The sequence below is a fragment of the Rhipicephalus microplus genome, chromosome 9 (assembly GCF_043290135.1).
Source record: "Rhipicephalus microplus isolate Deutch F79 chromosome 9, USDA_Rmic, whole genome shotgun sequence".
NCBI lineage: Eukaryota > Metazoa > Arthropoda > Arachnida > Ixodida > Ixodidae > Rhipicephalus > Rhipicephalus microplus.
In genome coordinates this window covers 43,750,227-43,770,000 of record NC_134708.1, presented here as the reverse complement: position 1 = coordinate 43,770,000, position 19,774 = coordinate 43,750,227, and the positions used below count along the sequence as shown (strand labels likewise).

At 43.4% G+C, this 19,774-nt stretch overlaps 1 protein-coding gene across 1 annotated transcript; it reads left to right on the top strand.

Annotated features, from left to right (window-relative positions):
* Window positions 1-993: 993 nt before the first annotated feature.
* Window positions 994-17,297, top strand: LOC142772243 (uncharacterized). The gene is made up of 3 exons (XM_075874437.1): window positions 994-2,137; window positions 3,137-3,141; window positions 15,389-17,297. The coding sequence occupies exons 1-3, from the start codon at window positions 1,611-1,613 to the stop codon at window positions 15,874-15,876; spliced, it is 1,020 nt and encodes a 339-aa protein (XP_075730552.1). The 5' UTR covers window positions 994-1,610; the 3' UTR covers window positions 15,877-17,297.
* Window positions 17,298-19,774: the final 2,477 nt, after the last annotated feature.

Sequence of the window (19,774 nt, the reverse complement as noted above, 5' to 3'; positions counted from 1 at the left end):
AAAAATTAAGGTAAATGCACAACGCCTCAGTAGGACATTCTCAAAATTATCCCGATGACATCAGATGAACCGCCTACATTTAATGAATAGTAATCGATCTAGCCGCACTAAATAAAAAACCTTCCGTACATCAAGAGATGCAATAAAATGCCACTTGATCGTTTCAGTTCGAATAATTGATTGATATGTGGGGTTTAACGTCCCAGAACCACCATGTGATTATAAAAGACACTGTAGTGTAGGGCTCCGGAAATTTCGACCACCTGGGGTTGCACCCAAATCTGAGCACACAGGCCTACATTTCCGCGTTCATCGGAAATGCAGCCGCCACAGCCGAGATTGGATACCCTGACCTGCGGGTCAGCAGCCGAGTACCTTAGCCACTAGACCACCGCGGCGGGGTTTCTGTTGGAGTTATAAAAAAAAAGAACCGCCGGATGGTACTAATAAGGAATGGCACAAGTGGTTTAAAAATTTAATTTCTGCTTGGTCAAGCTGGACAGGTCGTGCCATCTAACGAGGCCCAGTTGTACCAAAATAAGTCTGTAATCTCTAAGCCAATGGTGGGAAATTGATCAATGGCTGTTGTTGCTGCTGTGGCTCCTGTTGCTTTCGGTCTGCTGCTACTAGCGCACTAAAGCCGGGCAACATTGTACATGGCAATAGTGATGCGAGTCGTTCCGGCCGGTCCTCTCCTTGAGGCGGGTAATTTGAAGTGAGCTAACCCGATGCGGAACACCAAAACGTGATTTTATTTCAAAATAGGCCCTTCCTTGGCACAAAAGTACACTACGAGGTTTTTGGACCGCTATTTCAACAATCAGCATAGACTTATTAGTTGCCTTTAGTGTCCCTTTAAATTTTATCATTGCTTCACACATTTCAGGATATGGACAGTTAGGTGCCCAAGGTTGATATGACTCAGATGGTCCTTGTTTACGCATGCGCTCTTGCTTCATGTCTGGGTGTGTGCCCAATTCTCCAATAATCAATCAGTTGCAAGTCTTGTGCTTGTCCTGTGTAGTTGTTCTTTTTCGCTGTCTTTGTGAGGTTTTTAGCTGGCTCTTTCTCTATTGCAGGATGATGAAAGAGTCAACTTTTTGACTCCTCAATTGCAAAATAAGCGGAGTATTTACTAATTGATAACGAAATAATTAATGTTTTGATATAATAATTATTAGCTTTTAAATATTTTCGGTAGTTTGGTAATTGGTCGACTCAGATATTTTGTCCAGTCTCTTGAAATCCGAGCTAACAAGCTTTTAACATAGTTATGGGAAAAAGTAGAATTTGTGCTTGTATGTTTGTTTGAGTATGTGCCTGGAACATTATATGATGCATAGCTTACTTATGTTCTAATCAATCATTATGCTGTCACTGTAGTTTTTTTAAACAATAGTGGGCATTGTGTAAAAAGTGCTAGTATGCATAATTTATGTGTTAGACATAGTATGTACAAAGATAGAGGGAAACTGTTTATAACCATGTCGTCGTGGCACGGTTATTGCTCCAGTAACATGTGGCTTGCTTATGCGAAGGTGATTATGTATTTCATCTACAAGTGCAGTAATCTTTCTTCATTGCCTAGTGCTCTTGTGTAGTTGCACGCAATGCATGTAAGGTTTTCATTTCCTCTATTTTGTCTCTGTGGTTTTGCAGGTTCTTTGTCTTCGGCCTCCCGTGAGGCGTACCATTCACTTGTGTCCGTACGGGACGGACTGCATTCGTGTCGTCAGTGCAGCTATGCGATCAAAAACAAGGCCCTCATGCAAACACACCTCTTCAAACACACAGGCAAGCGCCCCTTCCGGTGCCACCTGTGCCCAGCTGCATTTTCTGTGAAAACGAACCTCAAAAGACACCTTCGTACGCACACAGGGGAGCGTCCCTTTTCCTGTGACTGCTGCGGTGCATCGTTCTCACTGAGCAACACCCTCAGGGATCATATGCGCACACACACAGGAGATCGTCCGTTTTCTTGTGACCAGTGCAGTCTGTCATTTTCACAGAAGGGGACTCTCATTAGGCACATGCGCACCCACACAGGAGAACATCCCTTCTCCTGTGGACACTGTAACAGATCTTTTTCACAAAGACACCTCCTTGAAAAACACCTGTACCGTTATCATACAAAAAAGTCAACATAAAAAGCGAGTTGTGTGCGGGTACTTTCTTCATCGAAGATGAAACTCAAGGTTTTTTCAATCCACAGTACAGTTCTATGAAATTCTAACTATTTGCATAACTTCTTATGCTGATTTGAATTATGTAATCAGTTTTCTAGTGATTTCCGTAGCTTTGTTTTGTACCATGACATTGTGTAAAATAACCATTTTTGCTCGAACTTTTTCTATAACGAAGCATTTTTATAATAAGTCATTAATGGCTCGTATTGCTCTGCATAAACTGTGGAATGCAAATAACTAATCAAGAAAGTTTGTGTAGATTTTGTATTATGTAACAAGAAAGTTTTGAAATGTGAGAAATATTAAAATTGTCAGTCCCTACTAATTGCTTCTTTTAAGTTAATAATTAAGTAATTGATACATTTAAAAGAATATATTTGTATTCAGCACATGTTAAGGAATATGTGGGAAGGATTTCATCATTATGTGGCCATCAGTAGTACCAAAAGCATCATGTCCACAATCTCAAAAAGTTGCCTAAAATTGCATCACGAGAAAAAGGCATTTTAAATATAGAAATGAAAGCTGATATGTGTGATCTGTGTGATTTTTAGAATGATTTCTTTCATTATTAGAGCTTGGGAATTAATAATGATATCTGACAGGCAGTCATGCCAAGAGATATTCTGTCAGATCTCACTAATAATGTGTCTAACAATGAAAATGAGCCTTTGGTGTTGAAATGGTATTAATATTATCTTTGTTTTTTTTTTTGCAAACATTCTTGGTATATTCATGCTCATAGAAACCTATTAGGATAGGACATGGATCGCTAATGTGCAAGAAAAACAGATAGCAAACCTTTTATGTCAACATTGTAACTTTATTATTTTTATTTGTGTACGTTTTAGATGCAACATTGTGTGCCCCTTTAGAACAACATTATATTTAGATGCAGTGATTGATCGTGATAATGCATATAGATTTTACACTTTCTTGCTGCTTTGCAGGCAATGTAGCCTTAACGTCATTAAATTGCACTAAATGCTAAAAACAAAAACCAGTGGCATGTAGTGGATTGCCTTTGCCTTTGCAATTTTTGTTGCCCAACCTTTGTATTTGAGCACCGAAAACTGTCTGGCATCTCTCTCTCTCTGAATCCTTTGCAACCCTGTTGGTCCTGTTAGTTTTTTATGCGAAAGAGTTTTACAGTGATGTGAAAGCTGTGACAAACTGTGCCGAAAGGCCGATCCTGCTGCACCCTGATACGTCTCCACTATTCTGTGCTGAAGATGCACCAAACATTGGGTTTTCATATTCCGAAAACGAAACCACAATCTTTCTAGGTTGAAACCCCTATCCTGCGTCTTCCCTCACATGAACACTCGTGCACAATCCTGTGCAGCCCTGCTAGTCCCTTTTATTTTAACGTGATAGCGTTAAAGAGTTGTGTCACAGAAATTGTGGTGTCGGCATCGTTGATTGTGAGCGAAAAATTGTCATCTTGTGCGTGACCGAAAAAATCCAGGAAGATGCAAATGAAAAATTCGGCATATCCCACATTCCTTGTGAATCGACGTGCAAAGCATGTGGAGAAAAGGTGACCATGTTGTAAGTTTTTTATTGAGCGACGTGTTGCTAAATAACACTAAGTATATATATAAATGTTGCTCGCACACAGACATATGTTAAAAAGTTGCAGATGATTACATAATCGGTTCTTTGTTCTTGCACCACGAGCCCTGTTGTGGTGGTCTAGTGGCTAAGGCACACGGCTGCTGACCCACAGGTCGTGGGATCGAATCCCCGGCTGCGGCGACTGCATTTTCGATGGAGGCAAAAATGCTTGGATTTTGGTGCAAGTTAAGGAACCCTAGGTGGTCGTGATTTTTGGAGCCCTCTACTACGGCATCTTTCATAATCGTATTGTGCTTATAGAGTTGCAAACACATGTTATTATTATTACTTGCGCAAGGATGACAACGGGAACATAAGCATTAGCAACACCAGAAGCGATAAGCTGACATGGAGTGCTGGTGCTCGTGAGGATGGCCCTGGACACATCCACTTCAATCAACTTGAGTGCATGAAACCTAACTACAACTGACGTTAACTTTACAGTATTGCAAGTGTCGGGCAGGTACCAAAAGTGCTTGCAGTACACAAAAATTCTTCACATTATATGACCGAAAATTCTGGGTCAGCAAAGGAATCGAACCTGAGTCATTTGCCTGGCAAGCAGTTGTTCTACCACGTAGCTATGTGTCTACGTGTTATAATAAAGAACGAAGACAGTCAAAACTGTTATCCGAGACCAGGTAGGAGCGTAGGCTTAGCTAGCGAAATCAGCGACAGTCCGGGCCGAGCGTCTCGTGCTCAGCACTGACAATGTGTTTGCCAAGATTCGCATGACCCACTGCATTCATCATTACATATTTCCCCCTCGCTGAAGATGGCGCCAAGTAAGTGTTCTAAGGTGTCGTGAGGACAAGTGGTTCGTGATATGGTTCGAGGCGATCCACATGTACGATTTCGCGGCCTCGGCGACGCAGGTCCACAGTGGCCGTGAGGGGTTCGATGAGGTAGTTAACAGCGGAAGTTTGTTCTATGACACGATAAGGTCCATGGTACCTGCTGACAAACTTTGTAGAGGTACCAGGAGCAGCACTGGGGGGCACCCACAGCCAAACAAGAGAGTTGGGCAAAAATTGGTAGTTGGACCGTCCATCGTCGTGAGGAAATTTCTGTAGCCGTTGTTCTTGTGTTGTAAGGGTGCGAGCTAATTGCCGACATTCTTCCGCATACCGCGCGGCTTCGGAAACTGGTGTGCCTTCGGATGAGTCGGGTCGGTAGGGGAGAATGGTGTCAATTGGAGATGATGGTTCTCGACCGTAAAGTAAAAAGAATAGAGAAAAGCCTGTCGTTGCTTGAGGTGCCGTGTTGTAAGCATACGTTACGTAAGGAAGGATAATATCCCAGTTGGTGTGGTCGGAGGCGACGTACATAGAAGGCATGTCGCCAAGCGTACGGTTGAAACGCTCGGTCAAGCCATTTGTTTGTGGGTGATATGCGGTAGTACAGCGGTGAATCACATGGCATTCTGCAAGAAGTTCTCGAATAACATCCGCGAGAAAGACGCGGCTTCGGTCGCACAAAAGATGACGTGGAGCGCCGTGACGCAGAACAAAACGTTGCAGCAGGAAAGACGCAACGTCACGTGCCGTCGCGGCTGGTAGAGCGGCCGTTTCTGCATATCTCGTGAGAAGGTCGATCGCTACAATAATCCAGCGATTCCTAGCTGATGTATAATGGTAGAGTACCATAAAGGTCTATTCCAACCCGGTCGAATGGTCGCGCTGGGCACGGCAACGGCTGCATTGGTGCAGTTGGACGGCTAGAATTGTGCTTGCGGCGTTGGCACTCTGTGCAAGATCGAATGTACTTTTGAACGAATGTGTACGTGCTGCGCCAATAAAACCGAAAACGTGGCCTGGCGTAAGTTTTAAACAAACCAGCGTGCGCACACTGCGGATCGGCATGGAAAGCAGCACATATGCTGGCGCGGAGATGCCTGGGTATGACGAGTAGCCATTTGCGACCGTCAGGGTGGTAGTTGCGGCGATAAAGTATTCCATCACGGATGGCGAAGTGAGAGGCTTGTCGGTGTAGCGCTCGAGATGGCGGGTGGGCGAGTGTTTCAGATAGGTAATCCATCAGAGACGCAATCCATGAATCTTTGCGCTGCTCCGCAGCCATGTTGATGGTCCTGATAGTGGAAGGAAGTTGTCTTGGATGGAGACACTCGCAATATCAGTAGAAACAGGCAAACGCGAAAGTGCGTCGGCATCAGCGTGCTTCTAGCCTGAGCGATAAATGACGCGGATGTCGTACTCTTAGAGCCGTAAAGCCCATCGTGCCAAGCGTCCTGAGGGATCTTTGAGGGAGGATAACCAGCAAAGCGCGTGGTGGTCGGTAACAACATCGTAAGGGCGGCCGTACAGATGAGGCCGAAATTTTGTAATGGTCCAGATAATCGCTAGGCATTCTTTCTCAGTTACCGAATAATTTGCTTCTGTTCTTGTAAGAGTGCGGCTCGCGTACGCAACAACATATTCTTGGTAACCAGGTTTCGTTGGGCGAGTACAGCGCCAAGACCGACACCACTAGAATCTGTGTGGATTTCTGTGAGAGCGCTTGAATCGAAATGACGCAGTATGGGTGTTGTTGTAAGCAGTTGACGGAGCTTCGCAAAAGCACTGTCGCAAGCTGGAGACCACGCAGATAGATTGCGGTCTCCCTGAAGTAGGTCTGTCAGAGGCGCCATGATCGAGGCGAAATCACGGACGAAGCGGCGGAAGTATGAGCAAAGCCCAATGAAACTACGCAGCTGCTTGAGAGACGCGGGCCTCGGGAACTCGCGAACAGCACGTAGCTTAGCGGGGTCAGGAAGAACGCCATCCTTCGACACGACGTGTCCGAGAATGGTCAGCTTGCGCGCTCCAAAGTGACACTTCTTCAAGTTGAGTTGGAGGCCTGCTGCAAAGAGGCAGCATAGAACCTGTTCCAAGCGACGAAGGTGCGTGGGAAAATCGGGCGAGAATACCACTACATCATCTAAGTAGCACAAACACGTGTTCCATTTGAGGCCTCGTAGAATAGTGTCCATCATGCGCTCAATGTTGCCGGCGCATTGCATAGCCCGAATGGCATCATGTTAAATTTGTACAACCCGTCTGGTGTAACAAAGGCAGTTTTTGGCCTATCATCCGGATTCGTGGGCACTTGCCAGTACCCAGAGCGTAGATGAAGGGAGGAAAAGAACTCTGCGCCTTGTAAAGAGTCGAGGGCGTCATCGATTCGAGGCAAAGGATAAACATCCTTTCGTGTTATTTTGTTTAGGCGAGGATAATCTACGCAAAAGCGTATCTTGCCATCCTTCTTTTTAACTAAAGCAACCGGCGACGCCCAAGGACTGTTTGACAGTTGAACGATGCCTCGCTTTAGCATGTCACCTACTTGTTCATCGATGATACGGCGTTCAGTCGGCGAAATACGGTATGGTCGCTGCCGTAGTGGTGGGTGATTACCTGCGTCGATCTGGTGGCATACGGTAGATGTACGACCTAAAGTAGCGCTGTGACTGTCAAAAGATGGTCGAAACTTGTCAAGGAGGCTCAAAAGCTCATACCTTCGTTGTGGGTTTAGGCCTTCCTCGATGACATGGTTGAAAATGTCGGTAGTGGAAGGGTCATTCACGGAACTACAGGAGAGGGCGCTGACTTCCGATGATTCATCAGGAACGTCAAGTGTAGCGATGGTTTCGAATGATTCTATCGAACCAATACATTCGCCTCGAAGTAGCGTAATCGTGAATGGGAACGGATTCTCCACAGGCACGTTGGTCGCACCACCTTGAAGAGTAACGAGAGTGGTTGGGAGCGGTGATAGGTGGCGATGAACGAAAGCAGCGGAAGGCGTGAAGAATGCGGTAGCGTCGACGACGGTGGAACACGACACAGGTGCGAAGGCAGTAGTGCGTGGAGGGATTTGGGTGTCGTCACTAACGACCAACTTCGCGTCGGAAGGGCGATCGTGCACTGGTAGCGCATCACCAAGGGGACAAAAGGCGACTTCGGCACGGGCGCAATTAATGACGGCTTGGTGATGGGTGAGAAAATCCCAACCTAAAATGATGTCATGAGAACAGTGCGGGAGTACTACGAACTGCACTGTGTAGGGCACTCCTTGAATTACAAGTCTGGCAGTACACAGGCTGCACAGGCTGTGCAGTGGCAGTATGAAGACATGAACCCAAGTAAGGCGTTGTCACTTTTCGAATTGAACGGCAAACTTTTTCGGCGATGACAGAAATTGCGGCACCAGTATCAATAAGGGCAAGTACGGGTACACCTTCAAGAACGGCATTAATTGCATTCGGCGGCAAACGAAGAGGGCTTGTGCTTTGCGACGAGGACGCTGTTCTTGCCTCGGGAACTGCGTCATTTAGTTTTCCGCGTCGATTGTAGAGGGGCGTCGGCGCATCGGGGAGGGCGAGCGTCGACGTGGAGAAGATCGGCGATCAGGAGCTGGTCGGTGGCTTGGACGGGGAGCGTACAATTCGGGGTCTGGGGTGTATTGAGTGTATGTGTAATCGTTCTCATATGGACATAGGTTTTCACGTGAGGGGAGTAGGCGGCGGCGGCGTCACAGACGTGCGACGTGCCCAGGTAGACCACACGAAAAGCAGATCGGTCGGTTGTCGGCAGTGCGCCATGGATTAGGGACTCGGCGAACTGGAGGTCGTGGCGGCTGGGCGGCATAAACAGGAGCAGGCAGTGGAGGCGGCACTTGGAACGTCTGTGGTCGTGCTGCTGCTTCGGCGTACGTCAATGGTGCATTGACTGGTGGCACCAGCTGCGGAGGAAGGACCTCAGACACTTGATCTCGTATAATAATCTGTAGAGTAGGGCTAAGCGGTGCACTGCGCTTTGGTAGGCCAGAGATGAGCGAGAGTTGGCGGGCGACTTCTTCGCGCACGAAATCTTTGATCTGCGAGAGCAGGACGGGGTCTTGCGAGGGAGTTAAGCCGGACATCGATTCCTGATGTGGGACAGCACGGTGGGTGACGAGACGTTGCCGGCGGAGCTCATCATAGCTTTGGCAGAGCTTGGTAACTTGGGCGACAGTAGCAGGGCTTTTTGAAATGAGCATCTGGAAAGCGTCCTCGTCAATACCCTTAAAAATATGCTTGATGCGGTCCACCTCTGTCATGTTCACATCGACGCGTTTGCACAAGTCAATGACGTCTTCTATGTAACTTGTAAAGTTCTCACCAGGCAGTTGAGATCTCGACTGAAGGCACTGCTCCGCACGAAGTTTGCGGACAGAAGGACGACCAAAGACTTCGCTGAACTTTGCTTTGAATGCTGTCAAGGTGGGAACGTCGGTCTCATGGTTCCGAAGCCATAAGTGGGCAATGCCACTGAGGTAAATGCCGACAGTGGCCAGTCTCGTGGCTTCGTTCCATTTGTTCAAGACACTCACGAGTTCGTAAGTAGCCAGCCAGTCGTCGACGTCGTGAATGTCAGTGCCGCTGAATATGGGAGGATCCCGCTGACAGACCGCGCCGGAGCACACGATGGCCTGGGAAGCCATAGGAGGAGGGCTTGTGGCAGATGCAGTGGACACGACAGCAGGTAGAGTCCGGCTTGGCAACTCCAGGATTGCAAGGAGACCCCGCAAACTCCACCAATTATAATCAAGAACGAAGACAGTCAAAACTGTTATCCGAGACCAGATAGGAGGGTAGGCCTAGCTAGCGAAATCAGCGACAGTCCGGGCATGCTCAGCACTGACAATAAGTTTGGCGAGATTTGCATGACCCACTACATTCATCATTACAGTGTGAATATAGTGAAAGTAACTTTCTTTGCTGGAAAATGCCGTTAAAGTACCTTTCGTGCTTTAAAAATGCAAGCGTCCTGTATACATGCTTCACAATACAAGATGAAACATGAAACATACATGGCCATTGGGTATCAGAACATGTGTTTGTCATTACAACTTGATGGATTAAAGCGAGCCACTCACTACAAGAGGCATGCAGATTACTGTGCCTATTTGCTTTATTTTATCTATTTATTTACACATACTCCAGCACTAGGTCCACCATGGCAGGAGTGGTTATGCAAGGATACGGAAAAATATAAGTAAAGACAATGAGAAAAACACTAACAGGTGACATAATATTGTCGTGTCAACATAGAAGGTTAAAGTAATACAAAATATTGGGAACATGAAAAAAAAAATAGAACAAGCAAGTACCACTTGTATATATATACATCGGTGTATTTTACATACACGCATTGTGGATTTCGGCTGCAAAACATTGCGGTGGGCATGAAAGAACAGAACCAGGTAACGAATTCCAGTCTTCAAAGGAACGGTGGAAAAGACTGAACTTGAACATGTTAGTTCAAGCATAATAAGGCCTCAATTTTAGGTTGTGAGAGCGTCTCGTCGTTGACTGTAGAGCGAAGTTTATGCGGTTCTTGTTGTGTGACAGTTTAACTGTCGAGAGAACGGTACTTTGCAAGAACTGCTATTCAATTTGACTAATGGAATGGAAGTAATTGCATTGAAGGTAGAGTAAAAAATGGCGAGAAATCGCGGTCGTAATGATGACATATGAATCTTGCTGCTTTTTCTGCACTGCTTCCAAACTTTCAATATTACACTGCTTATGCGGGTTCCAGACAGCGGACGTATAGTCACTACAGGACGAATTAACGATTGATATAAGAGGAGGTTTGTGTCATTTGGGAATTTGGGCAGAGTGCGGCACAGATAGCTGAGTTTTTTAATGCTTTGTTTCAATAATAGTCATTCTGCTTGGCCCATGCCATGTCATGTGTGAAAAGGACATGAAGATACTTATATTTGGAAACCCTGCTGACAGGACTGTTATCATAGGGTAGTAGAAAACGGAGGGTGATTTATTATAAAAAGACCTAAGCATGATTTTCTTAAAGTTAATATTCGTTTGCTAAGTTTTGTACCAGTTGCAATGTCCAGCAGATGACTCCTGCAAGCGGTAGTGGTCGCGGTGTGTTTTAATAATTTCATATAAAGTACAATTGTTGACATAAAAATGAACGGAAAAGGAAGTGTGAGCAAGCAAATCGTTCACGTACATAAAAAAAAATAAAGGCTCAAGAACGGACCCTTGTGGCACACCTGATGTTACATTAATAACAGCACAGATGGTTCATCTGTAAGAAATAATCTGAGAGCGAGATGCCAAAAAGCTAGATGTGCTCTTAAAATTGAGCATTGTTTAGTATCACGTTGTGTTTAGCTAGGAGTTTAGAATGTAAAACTGTATAAAAGGATGAGTATACCTTAACATGGTCGCCATGATCAAGGCTAAGCAAAATATTGTGCGTGAATTCAACTAATTGTGTTGTTGTACTGAAACCACATCTAAAACCATTTTCTTTGTGAGATAGCAATCTGTTTTATTCCAAGGAGAGTGTAATGTGTTAATGAGTGATATGTTGTAACATTTTACGTGATTGAGAAGTAAATAATATTGGTCTATAATTCAATAGAGACTGCTTATTGCCAGATTTAAAGAGAGGGAGCCATTTTCCATAAAGAAGGAACAGTGCCAGAAAATAAAGATTTATTCAATATGATTGTTAAATATTTAGATGACCATAGGAAGTAGTAAACTAAGAATACATTGTGCATCCCGTCTGGGCCGATGCATTTCTTTACTTACAGTTTTAAGATAAGGCTGAGAATGCCTTCATTCGTTATTTCTGATTTTTTCAGAATGAGGAATACCTGACAAAGAAAGAATGAAGTTGTTGTTAGAAACAAATGCAGACTAGAAATAGGTATTGATAGCATTTGATATTGAGCATGAGGCCCACCACTGGAGGTGCGAGCGCTGGAATCGTTGTGACGTGCAGAGTTGGAGCACGTGATGTATCCTCGTTGTGGCAAAGGAAAGCTAGGGCACTGTCAGGGCCGCTGGCTGTGCCACTGTCACTTCTCTCTTTCTGTGTTGTTGTGGTTGTTATTTCGATCCTATGGGGTTCTTGTTTCGGCACGGGAGCCTTGTTCACAACGAAAAATGAAAGTGAAAACTGTCCGATTATGTATATTTTAAAATAGGACGTAGGTATTTACATGTGGGGGAAGTGGCCGGCATTACATTCAAGAATGTGTGCCGTTGTCTGAATTGTCGGATAGTCAAGATATAGCCCTGAAGTTCAGTTTTTCCCTTTATTTTTATTATTTTACCCTTTCCTGGTCTATTTATTTGCCAGTTGCTTCTGCGTGTTTGGCCAGCACATTCGATGAAGCCTCCTTTCTTACTTCATGCATGTGCCACTCCTGTCTATTTCTCTTGCCAAAGTAGCCTAACCGCAGTCTTTGCCACTCCCACCCTGTTCTGGGCTGTCCGTCCATAATACCCGACCGCAAAGGTTCCCATCTGCCAGTAGCGTAGCTTTTTTCTCATGGTCTGTAGCGCACAAAATAACGGTCTAACACGTCTGCCTGCCCAGGCCCTTTTTTAAACAAGGTGGTGCCCCCCTCTGAAGAAAATATTCTGCCAACGCCCCTGCCGCCCACGACTTCAGCTCACAGGGTTCCTCGGTTATACATTACGCCAGTAGAATGAGCCCATAGCCACTGCCACTTCCTCTTAATGTTGTTTTTATCTACAGGCAAAAACGTGTTTAGCTTTGAAAACTGATTCATCTTCTAAGAGCTGCCATGAAATGTCACGCAGCTCAAGGATGAAGCTGTGAAAAAAAAAAAGAAAGCTGGGCTCTGGCAATCTCACTGAAACATGAAATTGTTATTTAGATCACGATATGGAAGGCCTCGCAGCATGCTCTTTCAAGGGTGTGAAATGATACGGCTGGCTTATTGCATTTTTAATCATGATTTGCCCCTTGGTAGAAGCTCTGAAACTGCACCAATCGTTTATAATTAATTTTCAACCATGTTTGTATTGATGGCATTCGAATGTGCAACATGTAACCACCGGAGAAAGTTCGGGCAATAAATATGAAGGGCGTGCCACAAAGAAAAGTTACAACTCCGAATAAAGCACGCGCCTGCGGGATTCTCACGTTTGCCCACAATCATGACAGAAAGGTTGCGGCTGTAAGAATGCTGTGCTGCTTTTCACTAACCGGGGAACTCGCATGCGCTGTGCTTTGTAGGGCTGTGTGCGCTAAACAAAAATGTAAATTGGCGCATGCTAAGTTGTCATGTCAACCGCGGCCCGTCTTAAGATGCAAACATACAATATATGAAGTACAGTAGTCGCCCGCATTTCTTGCAGTAAATATAAGTTTCTTTATCATTGATACCTATTTGATACTTCATTTCGACACCGAATGACTCGTTACCTTTTAGAGAAGTAGCACGCTCGGCCCCTGTGGTTTTCATTTAGTGGTCATAGCAAGTGACGCCAGCAGTCGGGCATTATGCGAAGCCCAACGATTTGCCAGGGCAGTTATTTAGCACTTAAAATCAGGGAAGATAGCTCCAGCAGTATTTTACTGATTTCGTTGAGTGAAGTACCATAAGAATAATAATGTAACAAGGAGACGCAAAAACAGCTGTGGGCTGCACGCAGGATCAATCTAACTACACACGTCACAGGGACGCCTCCGCATGGTGGCGCCACGGTATGTTTTTGCGCCCAATAGCTGGCGGGTCATTAATGATGTCATTATTCATTTTAAAAAAAGGTGAGGCAGCATGAGGCAAAATAGAACACCGAAATTTGTGTGAATTCGCTCTCAACAAATTTTGCAACAGAACACGATAAATCTCTTGCTGTTTTCATCATTGAGTTAAGTTCACACTTGCCACTCTGAAACCTGTCTAGGGCAGCGGGATAATTAGATTTTTGGGGACCTAAGTCGTCAGACAGATAACTTTAAGAGATCACGAGTAATCCAAGAAAGATCAGCATTGCTTTTCTTTGTCTTAATTGGCACGAATCATTGGATAAACGACTTCACAAGATCTTCAAAGTAATTAACAAAACAAGATATGTGTTTTGAGTGTCAGAAAGCACACAACATGTATCAAACTGGGAAGCTAAAATATCGGTTGTGAAAGTGTCGTCAGCACGAGTGAAATCAGGGAAGCTGGTGATTGTATAAGGTGATTTGGACACCGGATAGCAAAGTGTTAACAAGACGCGTTTATCATCACAGAACCCTTCAACTATTTTGCAAGAGAAGTTGCTGTCAGCTAGATCTGTTCTTAAGAAAACTAGATCTAGAATTGAGCTTCATTGGACACGAGACGACTTGAGTAAGCCTAAAGGATAGAAAAATATTAATTCATAGCATATTGCAGTATCCTGATCCGTTATGGTCAGAGAAGGCCAATGGATGTCAGGAGCGTTAAAGTCGTCCATACAGATAAGTCTTGTTGAAGCAATACTTACATTGCACGTAAAATTGGCAAGGACATGAAGAACTTCAAGGGATGATCAATTGGCACGGACTTGAAGAACTTCAAGGGATGATCTGGGTGGGCGGTACACAATGCTAACTTCAGTACACTGATTATTTAGGTAGACTATACATTAGAGGGATTCAGTTTCAGTAGGCAAGGGCAGTACTAAGAGCAGGATATCTGACTGGATAGGTAGTGCAACTGTAAGTAGTGAAACTATGAGCACATAGTGCAGGTAATGGTTGTGGCTGTAGATAAGGGTGTGGTGCGGAACATCTATCAGGCTTATTTAAATGGGTGTCTTGCAGCTTGGCCGTTTTGTGAACCAAGTTGCAGGTTGATTAAAGTTGCGACTTTTTCGCTTCTCTTATGCAAAAAGGTACAGTATATACAAATTGATGAACACACTGAAAATGGTTTGATCTGAGAAATATTAGTTGTTTTATGTTCTTGGTTAATTTGGCATTTGGTCGATTCAAATGTTTTGTCCAATCCCGAGAAATTTGAGCTAACGAGCTTTTAGCATAGTTATGCGATAAAGTGGAATTCGTGCTCGTATGTCTGTTCGAGTAAGTGTCTAGAGCATTATATGGTGCATAGCTTACTTTTGTTTTATTCAATCATTATGCTGTCTCTGAAGTATATTAGAGACAATATAGGGAATCGTGTAAACTGTGCACGTACACTAAAAATCTTATACTTTTTACAGTCTGCATAAGTGTGCGAGCATTTCTCTTTACCAAAAGTGTGATATGATTTTTATCTCTTCTTTATGATTTTTATTCCTTTTTTATATTTGGCAGTTCTTTTCATATTGACCTTGTCCACTCATATTTCATTTCTTATGTTTTGTGCATCGAATAATGAAGACGTTTGGTTACTGTGCAGCATTTTATGGATTTTTATATGGGAAAAAATGTGCAATAAATGTTTTACTGGTGGTATGGCCTAATTTAATGGTGTATGTGGAATAAGCTTTGTCATTTAGGTACAGTACCAGTATTACATCAAGATTGTATTCGTGTACATTCACTGGAGGTCTTTCTATGTGTTGGACATAGCATTTACAAACAGAGAGAGAAACTGTGACCATGTCGTCGTGGCATGGTTTGTTCTCAAGTAACATGTGGCTTGCTTATGCGAAGGTGATTGTGCATTTCTTCTACAAGTGCAGTAATCTTTCACCATTGCCTAGTGCTCTTGTGTAGTTGACACAATGCATGTAAGGTTTTCATTGCCGCTATTTCGTCTCTGTGGTTTTGCAGGTTCCTTGTCTTCGGCACCCCATGAGGAATACCATACACTTGTGTCCGTACGAGGTGGACTGCATTCGTGTCGTCAGTGCAGCTATGCGACCAAGAGAAAAGATCTCATGCAAAGACACCTCTGCAAACACACGGGCGAACTCCCCTTCCAGTGCCACCTGTGCCCAGCTGCATTTTCTCTGAAAACGGACCTCAGAAGACACATTCGTACGCACACAGGGGAGCGTCCCTTTTTCTGTGAATGCTGTAGTGCATCGTTCTCCCAGCAAATTACCCTCAGGAATCACATGCGCACACACACAGGAGATCGTCCGTTTTCCTGTGACCAGTGCAGTCTGTCATTTTCACAGAGAGGGAGCCTCATTAGGCACATGCGCACCCACACAGGAGAACGTCCCTTCTCCTGTCGACACTGTAATGCATCTTTTTCACAGAAACACCACCTTGAAAACCACGTGTACCGTTATCATACAAGAAAGTCAACATGAAAAGCGTGTTGTGTGCGGGTACTTTCTTCATCTAAGATGGAACTGAAGGTTTTCTTTAATCCACAGTACAGTTCTATGAAACTTTAACTATTGGCATAACTTCTTATGCTGATTTAAAATATGTAATCAGTTTTTAAGGATTTGCATAGCTTTGTTTTGTACAATGACATTGTTTAAAATAACTATTTTTGCTCGAACATTTTCTATAACTAAGCGTTCTAATAATAAGTCATTAATGGCTCGTATTGCTCCGCATAAACTGTGGAATGCAAATAACCAATCAAGAAAGTTTGTGTAGAATTTCTATTATGTAAAAGAAAGTTTTGAAATTTGAGAAATCTTGAAATTGTCAGTCCATACTAATTGCTTCTTTTATGTTAATAATTAAGTAAATGATACACTTGAAATAAGATATTTGTATTCTTCACATGTTAAAAAATATGTGGGAAAGATTTCATCGTAATCTGACCATCAGTAGTACCAAAAGCATTATGTCCACAACCTCAAAATGTTGCCTGAAATCGTATCACGAGAAAAATGCAATTTAAATACAGAAATGAAAGCTGATCTGTGTGATATTTAGAATGATTTTTTTCATTATGAGAGCTTGGGAATTAATTATGATATCTGACAGGCAGTCATGCCAAGAAATATTCTCTCAGATCTCATTAATATTTTGTCTAAAAATAAAACAAGCCTTTGGTATTGAAATGGTATTACCGTAATATTATTGCTGTTTTTTTGCAAACATTTTTGGTATATCCATGCTCATAGCGAACCGATTATGATGGGACACTGATCGCTAATGTGCAAGAAAGACAGGTATCAAACCTTTTATGTCAATATTGTAACTTTATTATTTTTAATTATGTAGAATTTAGATGCAACATTATGTGCCCCTTTAGAACGACATTACTTTTAGGTGCAGTGATTGATCGCGATAATGCTTATAGATTTTACATTTTCTTGCTGCGTTGTAGGCAATGCAGCCTTTACGTCATTAAACTTTGCTACATGATAAAATCAAAAACCAGTGGAATGTAGTGTATTGCCTTTGCAATTTTTGTTGCCCAACCTTTGCATTTGAGCACCGAAAACTGTTTGGCCTTTCTCTCTGTGAATCCTTTGCAACCCTGTTGATCCTGTTAATTTTTAATGCGAAAGAGTTTTACAGTGATGTGAAAGCTGTGACAAACTGTGCCGAAAGACCGATCCTGCTGCATCCTGATACATTTCCACTATTCTGTGCTGAAGATGCGCCAATTATTGGGTTTTCATATTACGAAAACGAAACCACAATCTTTCAAGGTTGAAGCCCCTATCTTGCGTCTTCTTTCACGTAAACACTCGTGCAAAATCCTCTGCATCCTGCTAGTCCTGTTTATTTTGACGCGATAGCATTAAAGAGTTGTGTCACAGAATTAGTGGTGTCGGCATCGTTGATTGTGAGCGAAAAATCATGTACGTGACCGAAAAATCCAGAAAGATGCAAACAAAAATTCGGCATATCCCACAATCCTTGTAAATAGATATGCGGAGAAAAGGTGACCATATTTTAAGTTTTTTATTGAGTTACGTGTCGTGAAATAACACTAAATATATATGTAAATGTTGCACACACACAGACATATGTTGAAGAGTTGCAGATGCTTACATAACCGGTTGTTTGTTCTTGCACAACGAGCCCCGTTGTGGCGGTCTTGTGGCTAAGGCATGCAATGCGGCTGCTGACCCACAGGTCGTGGGATCGAATCCCCGGCTGTGGCGACTGCATTTTCGATGGTAGCAAAAATGCTGTAAGCCTGTGTGCTCAGATTTGGGTGCAAGTTAAGGAACCCTAGGTGGTCGTAATTTTTGGAGCCTTCCACTACGGCATCTTTCATTATCATATCTTGGTTTGGAAATGATAAACGCCACATGTTATTATTACTTGCACAAGGATGACAGCGTGAACATAAGCATTAGCGACACAAGAAGAGATAAGCTGATACGGAGTGCTGATTCTCGTGAGGATGGCCCTGGACAGTGCCACATCAATCAACTTGAGTACATCGAACCTAACTACAATTGACGTTAACCTGACAGGATATCAAGTGGGCGGGCAATTGCCATAAGTGCTTGTAGTACACAACAGTTCTTCGCATTAAATAACCGAAAATTCTGGGTCAGCAAGGGTATCGAACCTGAGTCATTTGCATCGCAAGCGGTTGTTCTACCACATAGCTACGTGTCTGCTTGTTAATATAGTGAGAATAACTTTCTCTGCTGGAAAATGCCATTAAACCACCTTTCGTAGTTTAAATGTGCAAGCGTCCTGTATAAATGCTTCACGATACAAGATGAAACATTGCAGTGATAATGTGTGGCACAAGCCACATGGCCATTAGGCATCAGAACATGTGTTTATCATTACAGCTTGATGGATTAGAGCCAGCCGCTCACTAGAAAAGGCATGCACATTACTGTGCCTATTTTCTTTATTTTATCTATTTATTTACACATACTGCAGATTAGGTGCACCATTGCAGGAGTGGTTATGCAAGGATAGGGAAAAATATAAATAAAGACAATGAAAAAAAAACACTAACAGGTAACATATAATTGTCGTGTCAATATAGAAGGCTAAATCAGTACAAAATATTGGGAACATGAAAAAAAATATAACAAGCAAGTACCACTTGTATATATAAATCAGTGTATTTTACATACTTGGCAAGGTTTAACGCTAGAACCTTATCTAGTGAGGGAAGTCTAGCTGTACTATTCGAGGAGCTAGAGGGTGTTAAATGGGATATAATAGGGCTCAGTGAGGTTAGGAGGACAGATGAGGCCTATACGGTGCTACAGAATGGGCACGTCCTTTGCTATCGGGGCTTGGCAGACAGAAGAGAACTGGGAGTGGGGTTCCTAATTCACAGAAACATAGCTGGCAACATAGAGGAATAATATAGCATTAATGAAAGGGTGGTAGGTATCGTAATTAATCTGAATAAAAGATACAAGATGAAGGTAGTACAGGCTTACGCGCCTACATCCAGCCATGATGACGCTTCAGTTGAAAGCTTCTATGAAGACGTGGAATCGACAATGAGTAAGGTAAAAACACAGTATACTACAGTGATGGGCGACTTTAATGCAAAGATAGGAAAGAAGCAAGCTGGAGACCGGGCAGTAGGAGATTACGGCATCGGTACTAGAAACGCCAGAGGAGAGCTACTAGTAGAATTCGCAGAACGCAATAATTTACGGATTTTGGATACTTTCTACCGAAAATGAGAAAACAGCAAGTGGACATGGAGGAGCCCTAATGGCGAAAATAAGAACGAAATAGACTTTATAATGAGTCCTACCCAGACATCGTGCAGGATGTGGAACTGGTTGGCAAGGTACGATGCAGTGACCATAGAATGGTACGGTCACGAATTTGCCTAGACTTGAAGAAGGAACGACAGAAACTGATTTGCAAGAAGCCAATCAATGAGCTAGCACTGAGAGGGAAAGTACAGGAATTCAGAGTGTCGCTGCAGAACAGGTACTCGGCTCTTAGTGAGAAAACCAACCTTAGCGTAGATACAATGAATGATAATCTGACGAGTATCATTAAGGAGTGTGCAGTGGAAGTTGGAGGCAGGGTAGTTAGACAAGACACTGGCAAGCTTTCCCAGGAAACGAAGAACCTAATTACGAAGCGTGAAAACAATCATGAAAGTGTCAAGTACAACAAACAAAATAGAACTGGCAGAGCTTTCGAAGTTGAATAATAGATGTAAGGTATGCGATGTAGGAAGGTATAACATGGAGAGAATTCAACACGCTCTGAAAAACGGAGGAAGCGTCAAAGCAGTGAAGAAACTTGGGATAGGCAAAAGTCGAATGTATGCACTAAAGGACAAAGAGG